The sequence below is a fragment of the Lithobates pipiens genome, unplaced genomic scaffold (assembly GCF_037356315.1).
Source record: "Lithobates pipiens isolate NorthernLeopardFrog02 unplaced genomic scaffold, aLitPip1_a1.2 Scaffold_8, whole genome shotgun sequence".
In the NCBI taxonomy this organism is placed as follows: Eukaryota; Metazoa; Chordata; class Amphibia; order Anura; family Ranidae; genus Lithobates; species Lithobates pipiens.
The window spans coordinates 548,643,183-548,661,720 of record NW_027507903.1 but is presented as its reverse complement, the minus strand read 5'-3'; the positions used below and the strand labels follow the sequence as shown (position 1 = coordinate 548,661,720).

Sequence of the window (18,538 nt, the reverse complement as noted above, 5' to 3'; positions counted from 1 at the left end):
GTCTGCCAGGAGAGGTCTATGAATAAAGTGACACTTGTGGTGTCAGGAGAAGGCATTGTCAGCAATGGGACACACCGTGGTGTCATCACCTCCGATCACCAATCCACCAACTGTCACTCTATTAATGAGTAAACCACGATGCGTTTCCATAGAGACCTCCCCCGGAAGGCGTGTCCCTCCCGCCGCTCATTGGCTACAAGCTATTTTCTTCCAAGTTTGAGCGGTGATGGCCCCGCCCACGGAAGCGGAAGTAGTCCTGAGTGGTGAGGGATCCCAGTGAGGAGGAGAGTGAAGATGGTGTCGTGGATGATCTCCCGGGTGGTGGTGTGAGTACCGATCCCTCTGTACAGTACACACAGCAGGGGGGGACTACAAGGCCCAGCATTCCACCCTGAGATTTGTATATGCTCTATGAAGGGAAGAGCCCTGTCTGTGTCCATCACCCCTCTCCATCCGGGGATCTGTGTCCTTCGTTGTGTGTAAAGAGCACCTGTTATGGCCTTAGAGCCCCTTGTCTCCCCTGTATTACCCTGGAGGGAGGGAGAGCCGCCTGTTGTCATGGCCTTAGAGCCCCTTGTTACCCCTGTATTACCCAGGAGGGAGGGAGAGCCGCCTGTTGTCATGGCCTTAGTGCCCCTTGTCTCCCCTGTATTACCCTGGAGGGAGGGAGAGCCGCCTGTTTTAGATGAGTTGATCCAGATATTTGGGATGAAATAATGATGGGCTGCCTGGCCTGTCCTCTGGGTTGTGCTTGTTGAGGATCCTTTAACCTCTATGGCGGTGTAGCGATGCGTTTAGGGGCTTCCATACAGGAGAAAATCACAGCAAGAAAGTGCAAGCACCTTTATTTCTTTGTATCATGCCGTACTGAAATAGATGATACTTCACCATGTGTATTGGCACAGAATAGCGCGGTGCATTGGGGTGTTATTACAAATTAATGTCACCGCCGTAAGCCTGCAAAAGGAATGCACTTTTTTTTTGTGCGTTGTGGGAACACGTATGATTTTTGCACACGTTCCCACGTTGCACAATGGTGAACCTGGCCCTTGCGCTTCTATAGGGATCAGTGAGATCTCAAGGGGGTGGGATTTAAATTTTTATACACCTGTAGTGTCATATTTTGCTCCCTATCGTGTAATGCTCCAGAAGTGACGATGCGGCCAGAAATTTTGCAATGCGCGATGCGTTACAAACACTTGCAACCAAAGGGTTTGCGACCATGCAGACCAGTGAAACCGCCAGATAATGTCACGGAAGTGAGGGGAGGTAATCCCCTCCCCAGGCCACGGTTATCCGCTCTGTCTAAAGTTAATGTCACAATTACCCACGTGACATCTGATGGTTTCACTGAACGGCATTGTCGCAAATCCTCTGGAACGCATGGAGCAAGTGTTTGGAACGCATCGTGCCTACGCAGTGCAACTTTTCTGCCCGCAACGTCACTTCTGGAGCATTCTACGATGGGGCGCAAAATAGGACACTACACACCCATGCTTGTGAATGTGGGTCAGGAGGCGTCCAGAAGCTCCTGTCAATTAGTTCTGAATGATCCCAGACTGAGGACCCCCACGGACATGGGCCCTTGCCCCATGAGAGTCACAGGTAACCTGAAGTCTGACAGTTGATTCTCTGCCAACTGCCACTTCTTCAGGTGATAACTGACGCAGTCTGAACCGACATGTGTGTGAGCCCACCAGGAGGCTGTCTCCTGTAGATGCCAATCATGGGAGGCTGGGGGGGCGGTTGCCTGTTTTTGACAAGTACCCATCCCCGCTTCCAAGAGATCTTGCCGCAGCAAGATCACTAGAAAGTTTGTCTTTTCGTTGCCAGGCCATTCAGGCAGTGCCCTTTGTGCATGTGCAGTAGCGAACCTTAACTAATGGGCTCCCTTGGCACGAATGGCGACGGCAGCACCTGAGAACCCATGAAAATAATCGGCTGGGGTGCCAACACCACTGGATTCCAGGTCTGGTAACTTTACTAATAAGTCAATAGCTATAATATGTGTAGCTGCTGACTGTTAATGCCCAAGCTTGTATCTACTTGGGACCATGTCACCATGACCATCCTGTATCTGGTGGGCAAAGGATCACTAAGGCCTCATTCCCTTGGTCCTCCTGCGTTTTTATATAATCGTAGGAGACATTGATCTGTTAAGTGTAGTACTGTATTTGTTTTAGGTTTACATGCAAAATGTATGTGTATTTATTGTGTGTTTATGTCCCGTTCACACAGGCTGGCAGTTCTTCTACGTGGAAGAATACCAAATCACAGCTAAGGCAATTGTTTTCTATGTGTCCTGTTTGCACTGTAAAAAGACTGGAGGTGTGGTGCAGTAAGACGCAGTAAAATGCAGACATGCCTCATTTTATCGCAGTGCACAGGAAGGCACCACATCGCCACACAGCAGTGCAATACACCATACTGCTGTGCGGCAAAATGAGTGAAGTGCAGAAACAATGTTGACAAAAGGAACGGCGTGATGCGTTGAAATATGCATCACACCACCCCTTCACCGCGCCTAACTGCAGCTGAATCTGACAGGTGCCCGCACACTAAGCCACTAGAGTTTAGTGTGCAGACTGTCTGAATGGTCCCTGAATTGCATTACACGTATTTAGGCACATGTACATTGGAACTCTTCTGGCAGCAGAAATACACTAAACCCCGCAAAAACCTGTTTAGCACTCAGATGTTGGTTCATTTCATTGGCTGGAGTACTGGCCATACAAATACCCAAATGCTAAACATGGCTATCACTAAAGCCCCATACACACGATCACTTTTTCTGCTGAGTTTTTCCTCCAGATTTACCAAAACCATGTAATATGAGGGCAGACCTTAGGAGTTTCAATGTGTGTGCAACCAGGCAGGCCCTTGCTTACATGGTTTTGGTAAATCTGAAGGAAAAACTCAGCAGAAAAACTGATAGTGTGTATGGGGCTTTAGGCATGTTTACATGCGTTGTGTTTTTTTTTTTTTTTTTGGCCAAAACGTTCCTCTCCTGAGAGTGATTCTTCTGCTTTCAGATGAGGAACATTTTAACTGCCCCTAAACTCTGTTGCACCTCAACTCTGGTAAAAGCTTGGTGTGTTTTGGTCCTTTGGCGCTTACCATGTCCCGGAATTCTGTGTTTTCCTTTTAACTTGGAGCCTACTCAGTCCAGTGAGGGGAAAATATTCTTGAGGGCTCGCTCATACATACTGCAGGCCTGGTGCCCCTCTGAAAAGCAATCTATGATGGATAATGTCGAGGGGCATTTGACATGTCCCCTCCTCCTCCTGTGGCTCTTTTAACTCTGAAAATGCTGGTTGTGGTGCAGCCAAATTCACTTAAATGGATCACATTCATCCGTACCGCTTGACAAATGTGACATGCCTTTCATTTTTGCTGCAAAGCACAGTAAAATGTTTACATTTCTGAGTGGCTGCACGTCTTTTGTTCAGGTGTATGGTTAGAGGGCGCTAAAACTGCAACTCATCCACCTGATTTTACCACCCCAAGCCAACTTTGTGATCGAGCTCTAAATCTGCCCATAGATCAGATCTTGGCCAGATCAGCAGGAACCGGCTCCATCCATGGGCAGACCAGCCTGCTGGATTTTTTTTTGATGTGATAGCTGCCAGCAGTGACCATTTTGATTTGCTGGCAGGGAAGGATTCCCGCTGGCAAAACACAATAGCGAGGGAGGGATTCCCCCATCAACACTCAGTGTGCTGGAAGGAAAGGAAACTGCATAATCTGTGGGCTACTTTAGACTGCCTTCTAATAGTTAAAGTGGCTCTAGAGCTTAAACATTTTTTTACCTTAAAAGAGAAGTCTGGGATTTTTTTTTTTTTTTTTTTTAGGAATCATACTTGCATAGGTGCATGCTGCATCTGCGCGTTACTGCCAGTGTGATTGAGGCCTATGAGAGCATACTCACTTTCTCCTCTGGCACTATGCCAGCATTTTCAACCCCTCTCTGCCAGGCCCGGTAGTATGAAGAGCTTATGACATATCACTGCAACCCAGCAAAGGGTGCCTGATTGGCCAATTACCGTGCTTTAATGTAGCACCAAACCACACACACGACCGGGTCCGGAAAAAAAATCATATTTTAATCCTTGGACAAACATGTCTCTGTGTATTTACTTGTGTATAAAAATTGAAAATGGCAATCAATTATTAAACCTACTTACAGAGAGACTGAGTAATTGTACTTAACTAGAATGTTACTCGTCGAATGTAATGTGTATAAGCAGCATGAGTGAGTCACTACTGGATTTACTTGAGGAGGAGCTGTTCTCTGTATATGATGTATGGAGGCCTGATGAGATAACATGGTGAGAGATCTGCGATGTAATCCAAAGATAAGATTTTAGAATCCTAATAGATGCAAAAAAAAAAAAAAAAAAAAAAAAAAACAGGTACTCGCTGATCTACAAATTAAGCCATCGTTCACATGCTGACAACACAAATTCTCTATGTTAACAAATGGTGGAGTATCAGTAGGTGTTTAGTTTAAGTTGAAGTGTAAAGCCAAAAATATGAGAAAGATGTACATGCTCAAACGCACATTGGATTTTAAAGATCATTGTCCGTATAAGGGGTAAGCTGATTTCACCCAAATTTTTCAAGATGTCAATTTTCCGGAGCTATGCAAACTGCATTGTTTTAATCAATGATCAGAAGGAGGCCTTGCATACATCTTACAACTATATCGGGGTCAACATTTGGAAGATTTTCAGACCTAGTAGGAGGAGTTTGATCTACCGACCCCAAATTTTTTTTTTTTTTCAATATTTGCAGCTCAGGCATGCTATCCAAGCCCAGTCTAGACATATGCCCTGGGATTCTGTTACACTCACAAGTCTTAACGAAAGTCTAGCAGCGTCATCTAAGAGGGGGCAAATAACAAGGCTTTATGTATAATACACTGCAACAAAAAAGGTCAAAATCAAATTCTCCTATATGCAGATTATATTGGCAAATGGGTATTGGCCCCCTGAATCATGGGGCGTGGTCTGACATTCTTTATAACGCAGAACGGGTATCACTTTCTGCAATCTGAGACTTACCCGATTGTTCGTTACATACCCCCCTGAAACTTTTTAAGTGGCATAAAAGGGAAACTCCTCTATGTCCACTATGTGAAATGATGTTGGGACGCTGGTGCTTGAGATGTGGAGACATCCTAAGCTGGTTAGATAATGGACTTGTGGATTGGACAATTGGCCTAAGGAGTCTAACCACTTCCCGCCATATAGCAGAATGACGGCCGGAAAGTGGTTTCATTATCCTGACCGGACATCATATGACATCCAACAGGAGAAGCAGCGATCACACTCCCGTGGCGATTGTGGTGTGTCAGCCTGACACGCGGCACCACCAATCTCTATAAAGAGCCTCTGGCGAAGGCTCTTTACAATGTGATCAGCTGTGTCCAATTGCAGTATACAGGAAGAGTTGTTTTTAGGCCTTTCCTCCACTCACTGACAGACGTGAGGAGAGCCGATTGGCTGCTCTCCTGAAGGGGAGGGAGGTCTTCACTGATTATCAGTGCTGCCCACCCATGACCACCAGGATTGCCAATCGGTGCCCATCAGTAATGCCTGCCAGTGCCTCATCAGTGCTGACAATCGGAGCCATCTATCGGTGCCTGACACTGTGTGGCCTTTTAGTGCCACCTCATCAGTGCCCATCAGTGCAGCCTCATCATCGCCTATCAGTGAAGGAGAAAACATACTCATTTACAGAATTTTATAGCAAACAAACTTTTATCTATTTATTTTTTTAAGCAAATTATAACCCCAGTGGTGATCAAATACCACCAAAAGAAAGCTTTACTTGTGGAAACAAAATTATAGTGTTTCATGACTCTGCAATTGTCTTTTAAAATGCGACAGTGGTGAAAGCTGAAAATTGGCCTGGGCAGGAAGGGGGGAAAGTGCCCAGTATTGAAGTGGTCAAAAAATAAATAAAAATCACGCACACACAGATATAAATTGGGTTGACACACTGCTGTTGATGGTAAGGCTTTGTTCACACCGGGAATACTATACCATATGCTCATGCAGGGCTGAGTTTACCTGCATGGGGATGCACAGGTGTTCCATGCAGACAGCCTCGTTGATGTCATATTGGGACACAGCTGCTGCATGGGCACAGCCGCCGTGTCTCAGTATGACGTCTATGTGGATGTGTGTCCCAGGGTGAGCTCTGGGACATGCACACGCCTGCACCCACACAGATGTCATATTAGGACACAGTCACTGTGTGACATTAATAGGACTTCCTGCATGGGATTGCACGGTACACCTGTGTATTTCTATGCAGGTAAACGGGGCCTGCACAGTTGTACAGTTTAGTATGCCTTGTCTGAACAAGACCTAAGAGTCTCCAGTTCTGCCCAGCCTCAGTGATGTCATGCATAGGCAGCCGCCTGATCTCTTGTGTCTACAGCTATTAGATTCTTTATTGCCTGACTTATCTACCTTCCACAATGGGAAATTTCTGTTTGCTCTCAGTAGTAAACAGAAAACAAATCTAAATGCTGAAATTACTATATGGCCCAGGTCATTTAGTCTAAATGGGTTTTACTTGATGAATATTGTGTCCCTGAATTGTTTTATTAGTATACAAGCAATACAAGAGGGAGGCTTCAGTTTACGGTGAGTCATGTTTTACATGGCGTCTCTTTGGTAACATGAGCTGTCCTGAATATGGGGCAGGAGCAGTAAACAAAAGTAAGCTGGAGTGATTTTATAGAAGTGATCATATCAAAGCAGAAGGCTTTAGTTGGATGATGCTGGTAAGTAGCCTGTGATCATTTGTATACAGGACAGTAGATATGGGTGTTTCTGAAAGCCATATTCTTCAGACTGGTGTGGGGCACAGACAGGTAATTCCCTTCTGGTGTATGTGTGCAGTCACAACACGGTGTGTTTGTACTGGCATCATCTAACTCCGATGAATGACGTATGAACCTTGTGTGTGTGTTGGGTGCAGGATACTGTAAATGCATAATAAACACGGAGTACATACACCTGTACCTCGGTGCTGGTTTCACGTTAAAGTTATTGTAAACATTTTATATACAATTGTCTCTTCCTAACTTGTGTTACTACTTTTTTATTTTTTTTAACAGCCTTTCATTCGGTTTGTTGTACCCAGCATATTCTTCATACAAGGCTGTCAAAACCAAGAATGTTCGGGAATATGTGAGTATTTCTCACCTTATAAAGTCCAAATGGAAGCTCCAGTACTCAGCCTTGTGGTGATTGTTGCTTGCAGTGCATGCCATGTATATCGCCGTGCCAGAACCAAGTGCAAAGTCACCAGCGCTCCAAATAGATGTATGACGTGTATGTTCATTGTGTGGACAGTGTCCCATAGGGCCTCATGCACACTGCCCCTTAGGCTTAAAGGGTTTGTAAACCTGTGTGCTTTTTCACCTTTAATGCTCCATTGTTCTCGGCTCTTGATTGGATAGATTGATAGCAGCGCAGCCACTGCTATCAAACAAATCCAATGATGTGGGCGGAACCGAGTCATACATTTGGCGGCTATGAACACCAAATGCTGGACTCGGGAGTGCACCTGTAAGGTAACCCCTGCGGGAGAGCGCTTCTGCCAGGGCAGGGATATGCAATTAGCGGTCTCCAGCTGTTGCGAAACTACAAGTCCCATCATGCCTTTGCCTCTGGGTGTCATGCTTGTGGCTGTCAGTCTTGCTATGCCTCATGGGACTTGTAGTTCTGCAACAGCTGGAGGTCTACTAATTGCATATACCTGTGCTAGGGGGTTAACTGATGTGGGGAGGAGCCATGAGAGTCAACGGGACATTTTACAACTCTTGAGTGATTGAGCGTCGGTTATGATCTGTCAAGTTAACTGTCTGTTTTCCTGCCATTTACATGCTGCATTTGCGTTTAGAAACTTATTTTTTTTCTATTGTCACAAATTAAAAACGCCTGTACGTGGCTAAATGCGAGTTAGCCAATCGGCTTCTAGCTTCATCTTGTTCAACTAAGCTTTGACAATAAAACCTGGAAGCTGATGGGTTTATTTGCAAAGCTGCACCAGATTTTGCATGCTTCAGTTGTAGTAAATCTCCCCTATGTGTTAGCTCTTTTGTGTAGAAGCCTCTGACAATGAGACTGGAAGCAGGGTGTTCAGGGAAGGGAACAGATCATTTGTGGAACTTTATGATGTTGTGACTTTACATTGGAAATGTGAAGGAAAGCATAATGATACAGGGTAGTCCTGTCTCTAGAATTAATATGCTTGGGTGGATGTCTTTAGTATACTTTTTTTTTATTTGTGCTTAAGCATTGTAACCCTGTATTACAAGTGGCATTGTATGCTCTTTGCATGTTATAGTGTATACTCCATTAAACATTCAACAATGTACAATTCCTTAAAGCTTCGACAAGTTCTCAAACAATGTAGAATAGTAATGTTTACTTTGTTTCTGTACTCCTCTTTAAAAAAACATATAGCATAACCATTTTATAATGGGCATATAGTCCTATGGATGAGGAGCTACAATTCCAAAAATATGTGCCATGCTATCTCTGCTAAAGTCAGTCAAGTTACTTTTAACAATTTGATGACCATTTGTTTGTCCATATATTCTTTTCCTGAATTGCTAAGGACATGTTTCAGCCCTAATACAGCTGTAAAACCTTGTCTATCAGTATGTTGCTTTACACCATTCAAGATCTAGTATATTTCAGTAACTATATGTACTGCTAATATAGGTAGGTATTTCTGTTGATGTATTTTTATGGTATGTTTTATTTCAGGTGCGCTGGATGATGTACTGGATCGTGTTCGCACTCTTTATGACAGTAGAAACGTTTACAGATGTTTTTCTTTCATGGTAAGATAACCCCACACCCCTATCCACACGGATGTATAAACCTGTCACATTTGCAATATCCAAACAGCCGGGCAGTATCATCTGTCATTCTCTTAATGACTTATGCACAGTGAATTACCTACTTTCTGTTACCACTTAGTTGACTGTGTGGGGTGTGTAGGTCTTTTTAAAAAAAAATAAAAAAATAAAAAAAAATATTTGCATGCATTTTTGTGCAAATGTTGCGTTCTGGTTCTGCACAATGTATGTAAATGAGCATTTGCAAGTATTTGCATGCATGAGGCATTAAGTTACTGACCAAAACTGATTTAAAAAAAAAAAAAAAAACGTGCCTGTGTGCATAGGCACATTACAATTAATGGGTTGTATTTTAGCTCAGTAAAAAGGAAAAGCTGTACTGAGCTTTTTCAAGCTGCAGTGTGCAATGCCTCTGTCTCTGGGTGTCATGCTTGTGGCTGGGAGTCTTGCTATGCCTCATGGAACTTGTAGTTCTGCAACAGCTGGAGGTCCGCTAATTGCATATCCCTGCTGTACACCTGTTTATACTAGAATCTTTTGTTGATGGGGCCATACTTTAGGATGAAGACCTATGCTGACTTCCATTCTGCTGTCAAATTACAGCTGTTATTTGCTGCTGGGGCACTCCCATTGGACTGGGGGAGTGTAAGATGACTGAGCCTGAGGAAAGGCCCAATAGTAGGAAAGTGAAACTAGTTTCAGAGAATAGGGGTAGTATGCCTCTTTTATAAAAAAAAAAAAAAAAAATTACCATAGTTTTCTCTAAGCGTCTTAACCCCCACCAGATAAAAGTGCGGTCCTCCAGGCCCCATATCAGTATTAGTGTTTCCTCTGGATGGGGGGGGGGGGATTGGGGGTGTGTTAACATGTTTCCTGGAACTGGTTCCCCGAAGTCTCATGAGTGTGTCTCCTGTGGCGATGGGGTGGTATTCCTACCTTCTTAGGTCCCAGAGCAGCACATCCATTGGGGGAGTAGGTTTGTGACTTCTGTTCCTGCTTCTCAGTGCATGGGGAATGCCAGCACTGCGGTGTTCGTCTGAGCTCCCGCCCGTGAGCCGCATGTCGTCAGTCAGCTTGTTTTCCCTGCTAAACAGCCTGGCTGGAGTATGCAGGGGAATAGAGGAAGCTGTGCACGTTCCAAGCTGGTCCACAGGAAGAACCCAGCAGGGTCACTTCCGGGGTGTCTGACGTCATCATTGGGCGCCGGAGATGCTAGTTCCGGTCTCAAAATGGTGCAAACAGGGAGGCTGGTGGCTTTAAAAATGGTGAAACCCAGCAGAGGCCACTACAGGGCCAGTATGGACTCCTCTGCAATACTTGCACAGGTAGCGTAAGCAGACCCCTAACACCAGCAGCTCACATGTAAGCCTGAAGTGTATTTTACTTGCTTGCACATCCTGTGAGTGTTCTCCCCCTTGTAACCAGTAGGGACTAGGTAAAGGGGGCACATATTCTTTTTCTCCTGCACGGGATGTTATGGAATGTATGTGGCATTTATTGAGGTCATTTGTTCTCTTGCAGACCAAGACCTGGGACAAGGCCCAAGCGCAGCCACCAAAAAAGGAAATGTGCGGTTTGCGGAAACAAATTGAGCTCCTCATGGAGCAAAGCAGTTTGCCGCACCTTTATAGACAGCCTAGTTAAGGATGACCCAGTTGTGTCTTGTCAGAAAATGCTGACTTCTGTTAGCAATGAGCTTATTTCTACGTTTAGCTCCTTTTAAAACTCTAATTGACAAGATTCAAGTCCCCTCAGAGGGTCCATCTCCAGTTAGGACTTCAGCTGGTCCTATTGTGCCACAGCAGAGTGAGGAGAGTGAAGACTCCTGAGGCTGAAGCTGGATCTGCCCAGTCTTCGGAAGAATCGGGGTCAGATACAGGGCCCAGGGATAGAGAATCTGCAGGGGGCTTGAGGTATAAGTTATTATTGGAAGATGGAGATGACTTATTAAAGACTAGCTATACAACATTTGATATAGAAGAGAAGGTACAATTGTCTAAACATGACCTTGTATACAAAGGCTTGCATAATAAAAAGGCTAGAATTTTTCCTGTGCATAGTTCCCTTCTTGATACGATCAAGCTGGAGGGGTAAAATTTCAGAGATTTCCGGTAACCTATAAAAAGGTTTCCATTTGAAGAGGACACAGCACAGCCATGGAACAAAAATCCTAAGCACCTCTTTCAAAAGTTTCAAAAACTTGGACCTAGCATTTGACGATATGGGCATGCTTAGGGATCTGATGGATAAAAGAGGAGATATCCTTCACAGAGCCTGGGAATCTTAAACCAGCTCTGGCCTCCACTTGTGTAGCCAGAAATTTAGAAATATGGTTGACACAGATACAAACACATTTGTTGGCAGGTACCTCTAGAGAGCAGATTCTGAAATCTTTCCCTCTTTCGTGTTGTGGGGTTTTTGGCTGATTCTTCCACAGACTCTGTAAGAATGACAGCTAGAGCCTTCGGCCTTAGTGAATTTGGCCAGAAGAAGCCTATAGCTTAAAACCTGGTCAGGCGACTCTGCCTGAAAGTTGCGCCTATGTGGTCTTCCCTTAACAGGAGATAATTCTTTTGGGCCAGGTCTGCATGAGGCGCTGGAACGCATGGCCAATAGAAAATAGGCCTTTCCAGAGAGTAAGAAAAAGCAGACAGCCAGAAAAAAATTGTGGCAAAAGTAGGCAGCAAGGTCCTAGACAAAGGTACAATAGGCCCAAAAAATATTGGCCTGGGCACAAGGGCAGATGTGAGGGCGGGGCGGGGGGGGGAGGGGGCATCTTGTTTAACACTCAACAACCTGCCAAGCCACAGTGACTCTTGCCTCCCAGTGGGAGGAAGATTGAGGGCTTTTCTCCCACAGGGGGCAGCAGTCACCTCAAGTCCATTCATCCAGGACCTAGTGACCAATATGGGTAGTGGGTAAAGGCTGGAATTTTCTTGCCAGCCACCAGAGCGGTTATTGGTCACCTTCCCTCCCCAAGATCGGGTAAAAGTGAGGGCCCTGGGTCTCAAAATTGGAGACTTGTTAGATCAAAAGGTCCTGATCCCAGTTTCCCCGATTAGATCAGGGCAAGGGATTTTATTCCCATATGCTTGTCACCAGAAAGCTGTTAGGAAAATATTGTCTTATCCTGAACCTCTGGTCTCTAAACCAGGGGTCATCAACCCCCGGTCCGCAGCCCACTACCGGGCCGTAGCGTCTTTGCAGCTGGGCCGCGGCAGACTCTAAGACACCGGTGGATTGAGAGGAAAGCGGGCGGGTGAATAAGAGCAGCGGGCTGGCGAGCAGAGATGACATCTCTCTCCGCCCACCTAGCATCCCCGCTCTCCGCTCTTCTGCCCTCACAACGTGCGGAATGACGGCGGTGAGCAGAGAGATGACATCATCTCTCCCTGCCTGCCTAGCATCCCCGGTCTTCCGCCCTCACAGCATACAGAATGTCGGAGGTGCGGCGGGGAGCAGAGAGATGACATCATCTCTCACTGCTCGCCCCACATCTCTGCTCTCCTGCCCTCATATAACAAAGACCACTGAACCAGTGTCACCAATGCAGTGACAATCCTCATCTGGTGGCACTGGCGGGTGATGTGGCAAGTGGCATTCCTCAACTGGTGGCAGGCAGCGCGGCAAGTGGCGTTCCTCATCTGGTGGCACAGGCAGGTGATGTGGCAAGTGGCATTCCTCAACTGGTGACAGGCAGGTGATGTGGCAAGTGGCATTCCTCAACTGGTGGCAGGCAGCGTGGCAAGTGGCATTCCTCAACTGGTGGCAGGCAGCGTGGCAAGTGGTGTTCCTCAACTGGTGGCAGGCAGCGTGGCAAGTGGCGTTCCTCAACTGGTGGCAGGCAGCGTGGCAAGTGGCATTCCTCATCTGATGGCACAGGCAAGTGACGTGGCAAGTGGCATTCCTCATCTGGTCGCACAGGCAGGTGATGTGGCAAATGGCATTCCTCAACTGGTGGCAGGCAGCATGGCAAGTGGCATTCCTCAACTGGTGGCAGGCAGCGTGAAAAGTGGCATTTCTCATCTGGTGGCAGGAGACTTGGAAAGTGACACACTCAGGGCTCCCACTGATTCTGCATTATGGTGAGTTGAACTATTTTATTTATATTACAATGTAATATAAGAAATAATGCGATTCAATCATTCTGACACCATACCAACCATGGTGCCATGATGACTGAAGTACCATTGCCCGATAAATTGCCGGCAAAATTCGCTTAAACGTGTGTGCGTACATCACCCCAGTCCCTCGCCGGGCCTTGGCACAATTTTCTTCCACGCAGCCGGTCCCCGGGGCCAAAAAGGTTGGGGACCACTGCTCTAAACCATTTGATCAGGTATAAGCACTTTTGTATGGAGACGGTGTTCTCAATCAAAACCTTCTTTACCCACACTTCATGGCCACTTTGGATTTGAGGGATGCCTATCTGCACATCCCTATTCATCCAGCCTTCCAAAGAGTCTTGAGACTAGTGGTCAAGATGGGAACAGAGATTCGGCACTTTCAATTTTAAGTCCTCCCATTCGATCTGTCCTCAGCCCCATGCATTTTTACAAAGGTTTTGTGGGAGATGCTGGCTCCGTTAAGGTTAAACTATTATCCCTTACCTGGACGACCTCCTGGTGGTTTCGGAGTCATACCAAAAGTTATTAGCAGATCTCCAGACTGTACAGGACTTCCTTCAGTCTCTAGGCTGGTTAATAAAGAGAAGTCTTCCTTAATTCCAGCCCAGAAAGTTATACCTGGGGTATGAATTTTTGCTCAGTAGACCAAAACATTTTTCTCCTGAGAAGGTCTCAAGAATGATGCAAACAATGTTGGCCTTGCAGACCAATCAGTCGGTCTCGCTGAGACAGGTTTTAAGAGCAGTGGGTCTGATGACCTCTTGCTTTCCTGCAGTGCCATGGGCAGGAGATCTACTAAGGAACTGGGACAGAGATGCAAGTTCCCTGGAATCAAGGGTCTTGTTACCCTCCTGGGTAAAAAGAAGCTTGTGATGGTGGACGCACCTACACCTAACGAGGTCCACCATGGTCCATTCCTATATCCCAGAGGATCACAACGGATGCTAGTTCCTGCAGATGGGGAGTCCACCTCAGCAACACAATGGCACCATTTCATACCTCAACAAACAGGGAGGTACAAGGAATCGGATACTTCAATCTATTGCCCAGGAGATTTTTACCATTGGCAGCAGGGAATCTATCCTCAATTACAGCAGTGCACCTGAAGGGGACACAACTGTCTGGCAGATTCTCAGCCGCTACTGAGTATGTTGAGGCAATTGGTCCCTTCATCCCAAAATCTTTGTGGGCCTCACCAAGAGATGGGGATGTCCCGAAGCAGACCTTTTTGCAGATCAGAACAATCGCAAGACAGAAGTTCTTTTCTCTGAACCCAGCAGATCAATCATTGAGGATAGATGCTCTGGCGAATCAGTGGCCATTCAGCCTCTGTTACGCCTTCCAGCCAGTCAGGCTGTTTCGGGAAGTCCTCCAGAATTTTCTTCTTGAAGAAACAGATCTTTTCCTAATACCCCCTTTCTGACCCAAGAGACCATGGTTTTCCCTGTTACAGACTCTGGTCTCAGAGCCTCCACTGAGTGTTCCGAAGAGAGAAGACTTATCGCAGGGTCCAGTGTCAAACCCACATGTGGTTTCCTAGAGCTTGACGGCCTGGTATCTGAATAAAAGATACTAAGTGCCCAGGAGTTCTCTGACAAAGTAGTCGAGACCCTAGTAAACTAATTTATTACTCCTCCACCTTTTGTCACTGCGCACTCAACAAGAGCCTTGTCTGCATCTTGGGCTGAGCAGGCTGGAGGCTCACTGGAACAAATTTGCAGGGCTGTCACATGGTCCAGTTTTTTACCTTCATTAAAGTAGAAGTAAACCCATCGATTTTAAATAGTTAGAAAAAAAGCATGCCGGGAATGCTTACTGCACATTGGCTGTGCTCTCAGCCAAACTATCAAACCATCCAATGGCTGGTGTCATAACGAATCACATGTGCAGCACCATAGCAGTTGAAGATTAAACAGAGGCAAAGATGGCAGCTTCCTTGGCTGAAAAAGATAAGGGAGTTTACTTCCACTTTAAGCATTATCACCTGGATCTCCTATTTGCTCAGGAGCAGGTGTTTGGTCATAAAGGTCCTTCAGGCAGTTGTCCCTTCCTAGACTGGTAAGTTCTGCCTCATCTCATGGGCTGTCCTGGAAGACGCTTAGAGAAAAGCTGAGTTAGACTTACCGGTAACTCCTTTTCTGAGAGTCTTCCAGAACAGCTGGATTTCCACCTGGTTTTGTCTTGAAGTTATGTGTATTCTGCATATGTTTTACAGGGATGTCCTACGTTTCTCGAGTATACTAACATGGGGCCTGCAGGACCGCCCCTTTATCTGGTGGGGTTTACTGTGTTCCCTGTCCTGGTAGGAGGCCCCCTAGGCCTCATGAGCTGTCCTGGAAGACTCTCAGAAAAGGAGTTACCGGTAAGTCTAATGCCGCGTACACACGATCAAACAATCCGGTGGAAAAGTCCGGCAAACTCAAGTCCGCCGGACAATCCCCGGTGTGTAGCCTCCGGTGGACTTTTTTTATCCAAAAGTACGGCGGACTTAGAAAGTAGTTTTGCACTCAGTCCGGCGGACAATCCAGCCGCGTGTGCGCCAGTCCGCTGTACTTTTGAAATGAACGGACTTTTCCCGCCCGGAGAAAAGTCCGCTCATTTTGAGCGCGTCTCCAGGTAGGAGAAAAAATTGGCGTGGGGTCCCCCCCAGGTCCACATCAGACCCTTTTCCGAGCACGCTACCCAGCCGGCCAGGAAAGGGGGGGACGAGCGAGCGCCCCCCCCCCCCCCCCTGAGCCGTACCAGGCCACGTGCCCTCAACATGGGGGTGCCTTGGGGAAGGGGGGGGGCCCAAAGCACCTTGTCCCCATGTTGATGAGGACAAGGGCCTCTTCCCGACAACCGTGGCCGTTGGTTGTCGGGGTCTGCCGGCATCCTACCCATTCACCTGTGGAAAAAAGTAAAAATAAAACGCAACATACAAGGGTTAAAATAATTTATTGCACAGCTCCGGGGGTCTTCTCGCCGGACTCCTCAGCTATCTTCTGCTAGCGGAGGAGCCCGGCTTTCTTCTTCGCCGCCCTCTTCTTCCGACTTCGGGGGTCTTGTCCCCCTCTTCGGTTCTTCTTGCCAGGCCACCCATTCTTCTGTCGCCGACTTCTGTTCTTCTCTTCAGATGTTGCCTCATCGCTCTCTCTGCTCACAATGACGAGGACAAGGCGCGCGGGTACGCGGCCAGGTACGGCTCAGGAGGCCGGCCGGGTAGCGTGCTCGGACAAGGGTCTGATGTGGACCTGGGGGGGACCCCCACGCCGATCTTTTTTTTTCCGCGTTGGGGTTCCCCTTTAAGTCCATACCAGGTGGAGGGGCCAGCGACGCCTCCTTCGCTGGCCCTGACTACCTGGAGACGCGCTCAAAATTAGCAGACTTTCCTCAGCGTGTGTGGGCGAGTCCGTTCATTTCAAAAGTACAGCGGACTAGTACGCCTTATTAGTCCGCTGAAAAAGTGCTGTGTGTGGGCAAGTAGCCCATTCGGGAAGTCCGCCGGATAGTCGGCTACGTGTGTACGCAGCATTACTCTGCTTTTTCTAACATTTGAACATCTCCAAAAATATAATTGTGTTCCAAAATGATTCGTTTTTCTTTGATACATTTGTACTTGACTCTGAAAGCACTTCAGGTGCCTATTAAAATTGTAGAATGTGTAGCTAAAGTATAAACGTTGGAAAAGAGCTGGCAGACAATTATAGCGCAGTCTTGTATGTCTGCAGATACTGGTGCCCACTTAAAGAGAAAGTAAACCCTGATGGGTTTACTTCCTCTTTCATTCCCTGCAAAGGTAAAGCATAATGGACTACTATGCATCGCATAGTAGCCCATTATGTGTCACTTACCTGACACAGGAGCCAGCGAAGTCACCGCTGTCCCCTGTAGTCCGGCGCATCCATCTTCTCGGTGGGTCTCGCCACTCTGTCGCTGTCATTCAGCGAAGCTGCAATGACGTCACTCCTGCGCATATTGCCGTTGACGGGTGCCGCTGTCTACGGCGCATGTGCCGTAGACAGCGGTGCCTGTCTTTCGGCAAATATCTCCTAAACCGTGTAGGATTAGGAGATATTTCTTGGACCTACAGGTAAGCCTTCATCTAGGCTTACCTGTAGGTCAAAGTGTGTTGTAAGGGTTTACAACCACTTTAATGACATTTTAATACATAATCTCTACATTAGGTGTGTTTTTTTTTTTTTTTTTTTTTTTTTTTTTTTTTTTTTTTTTCAGTTTTGATAGAAACGGAAGGGAGATGAGTTATTTGCTAAATGTGTCTAGTTTTTGATGCTTTACTCTGTACTGTGTTCTGTTTTGCTCTGTTTTCATTGATTCTCATTCTCTGGTTTTGCAGGTTCCCATTCTACTATGAGATAAAAATGGCCTTTGTCATCTGGTTGCTGTCTCCATACACAAAAGGTGCCAGCCTGCTGTACAGGAAGTGTATTCATCCTGCTCTGTCCCTAAGGGAAAAGGTAATTGGAGTATCCATTCTACTTCTCTACCCCTGTATGTAAACGTATAATATGGCCATAGGTTGACTTTGAATAGGACACTTGCCTGTCGTGGAGTCCAACGATGTTGGACCGCTGGAAACATCAGCTGTCAGGTTCTGCTTCTGCCAGTAAGGGAACCCGGTAGTGAAGCATTACGGCTTCACACCGGGTCCCCACTACATATGTGTGAGGCACCTGCTGCACTTTCCTACTGGGCAGGCGTGGTGACATTGATTGCCTTAGACGAGACATCTGGAAGTGGGGACAGGGTACCTGTTAAACACCACCACAATACCCCCCCCCCCCCCCCCCCGAAGGGTTCTAAATGTGGCACTGGAGGGGGGAAAGAGACAAACGAGCGGAAGTACCACTTTTCTGTATCCTGTGTGCTGGTGGTTTCAGCTCACTGTTACAGATCAGGGATCCCTCGCTGACTCGCTCTTTAGGTAATGTACGTGTGTGGGCGATAAGAGTTGAGGAGGGATCGTTGCAGGAGTAAACAGTGGCCTTGTCTGTGGTAATTTTCATTTAGCCACATTTTGTTTTATAGGCATTTTTTATTTTTGGCTAGTTTAAAAAAACGCTTCTAGAAGCAAAACGGAAGTTTTAAATGTGGGTTACTGTCTGTCAAGTTAACCACTTAAAGTGGAAGGCCACCCTAAAAAAAAGAAATAAATATATAAAAAAAACATTTGAAAAAAAAAATGTTTTTACCTGTCCAGAAATCCCTGTTCCTGCTCCTCAGATCTTTGGTCTTCTCTTCCTCCGCGCTGTGTTCTGGGTAATGGGGCTCGCTGTGTTCTGGGAACGGTGTGTTCCCTAACACAGCGCGTCCCATTCACAAAGCGCCGCGCGACTTGCGCATGCGCAGTAGGAAACGGGCATTGAAGCTGCAAGGCTCCACTGCCTGTTTCCCTTAGTTGGAATGGCAGCGCTGGGACCCGAGAGCCGAGGGACATGTCAGCCCCGGCGGCCGACATCGCGGGTGCCCTGGAAAGGTAAGTCTCCATATTACATAGTTACATAGTTAGTCAGGTTGAAAAAAG

General features: G+C 46.7%; 1 protein-coding gene across 1 annotated transcript in view; it reads left to right on the top strand.

Moving 5' to 3' along the window:
• Window positions 1-224: 224 nt before the first annotated feature.
• Window positions 225-18,538, top strand: part of REEP4 (receptor accessory protein 4) — a 36,717-nt gene continuing 18,403 nt past the window's right edge. The window contains exons 1-4 of the mRNA XM_077469826.1: window positions 225-326; window positions 7,133-7,205; window positions 8,793-8,869; window positions 17,351-17,471. Of these exons, the coding sequence (XP_077325952.1) occupies window positions 295-326; window positions 7,133-7,205; window positions 8,793-8,869; window positions 17,351-17,471 (303 nt within the window). The 5' untranslated portion in view covers window positions 225-294. The remainder of the gene's footprint in view (window positions 327-7,132; window positions 7,206-8,792; window positions 8,870-17,350; window positions 17,472-18,538) is intronic.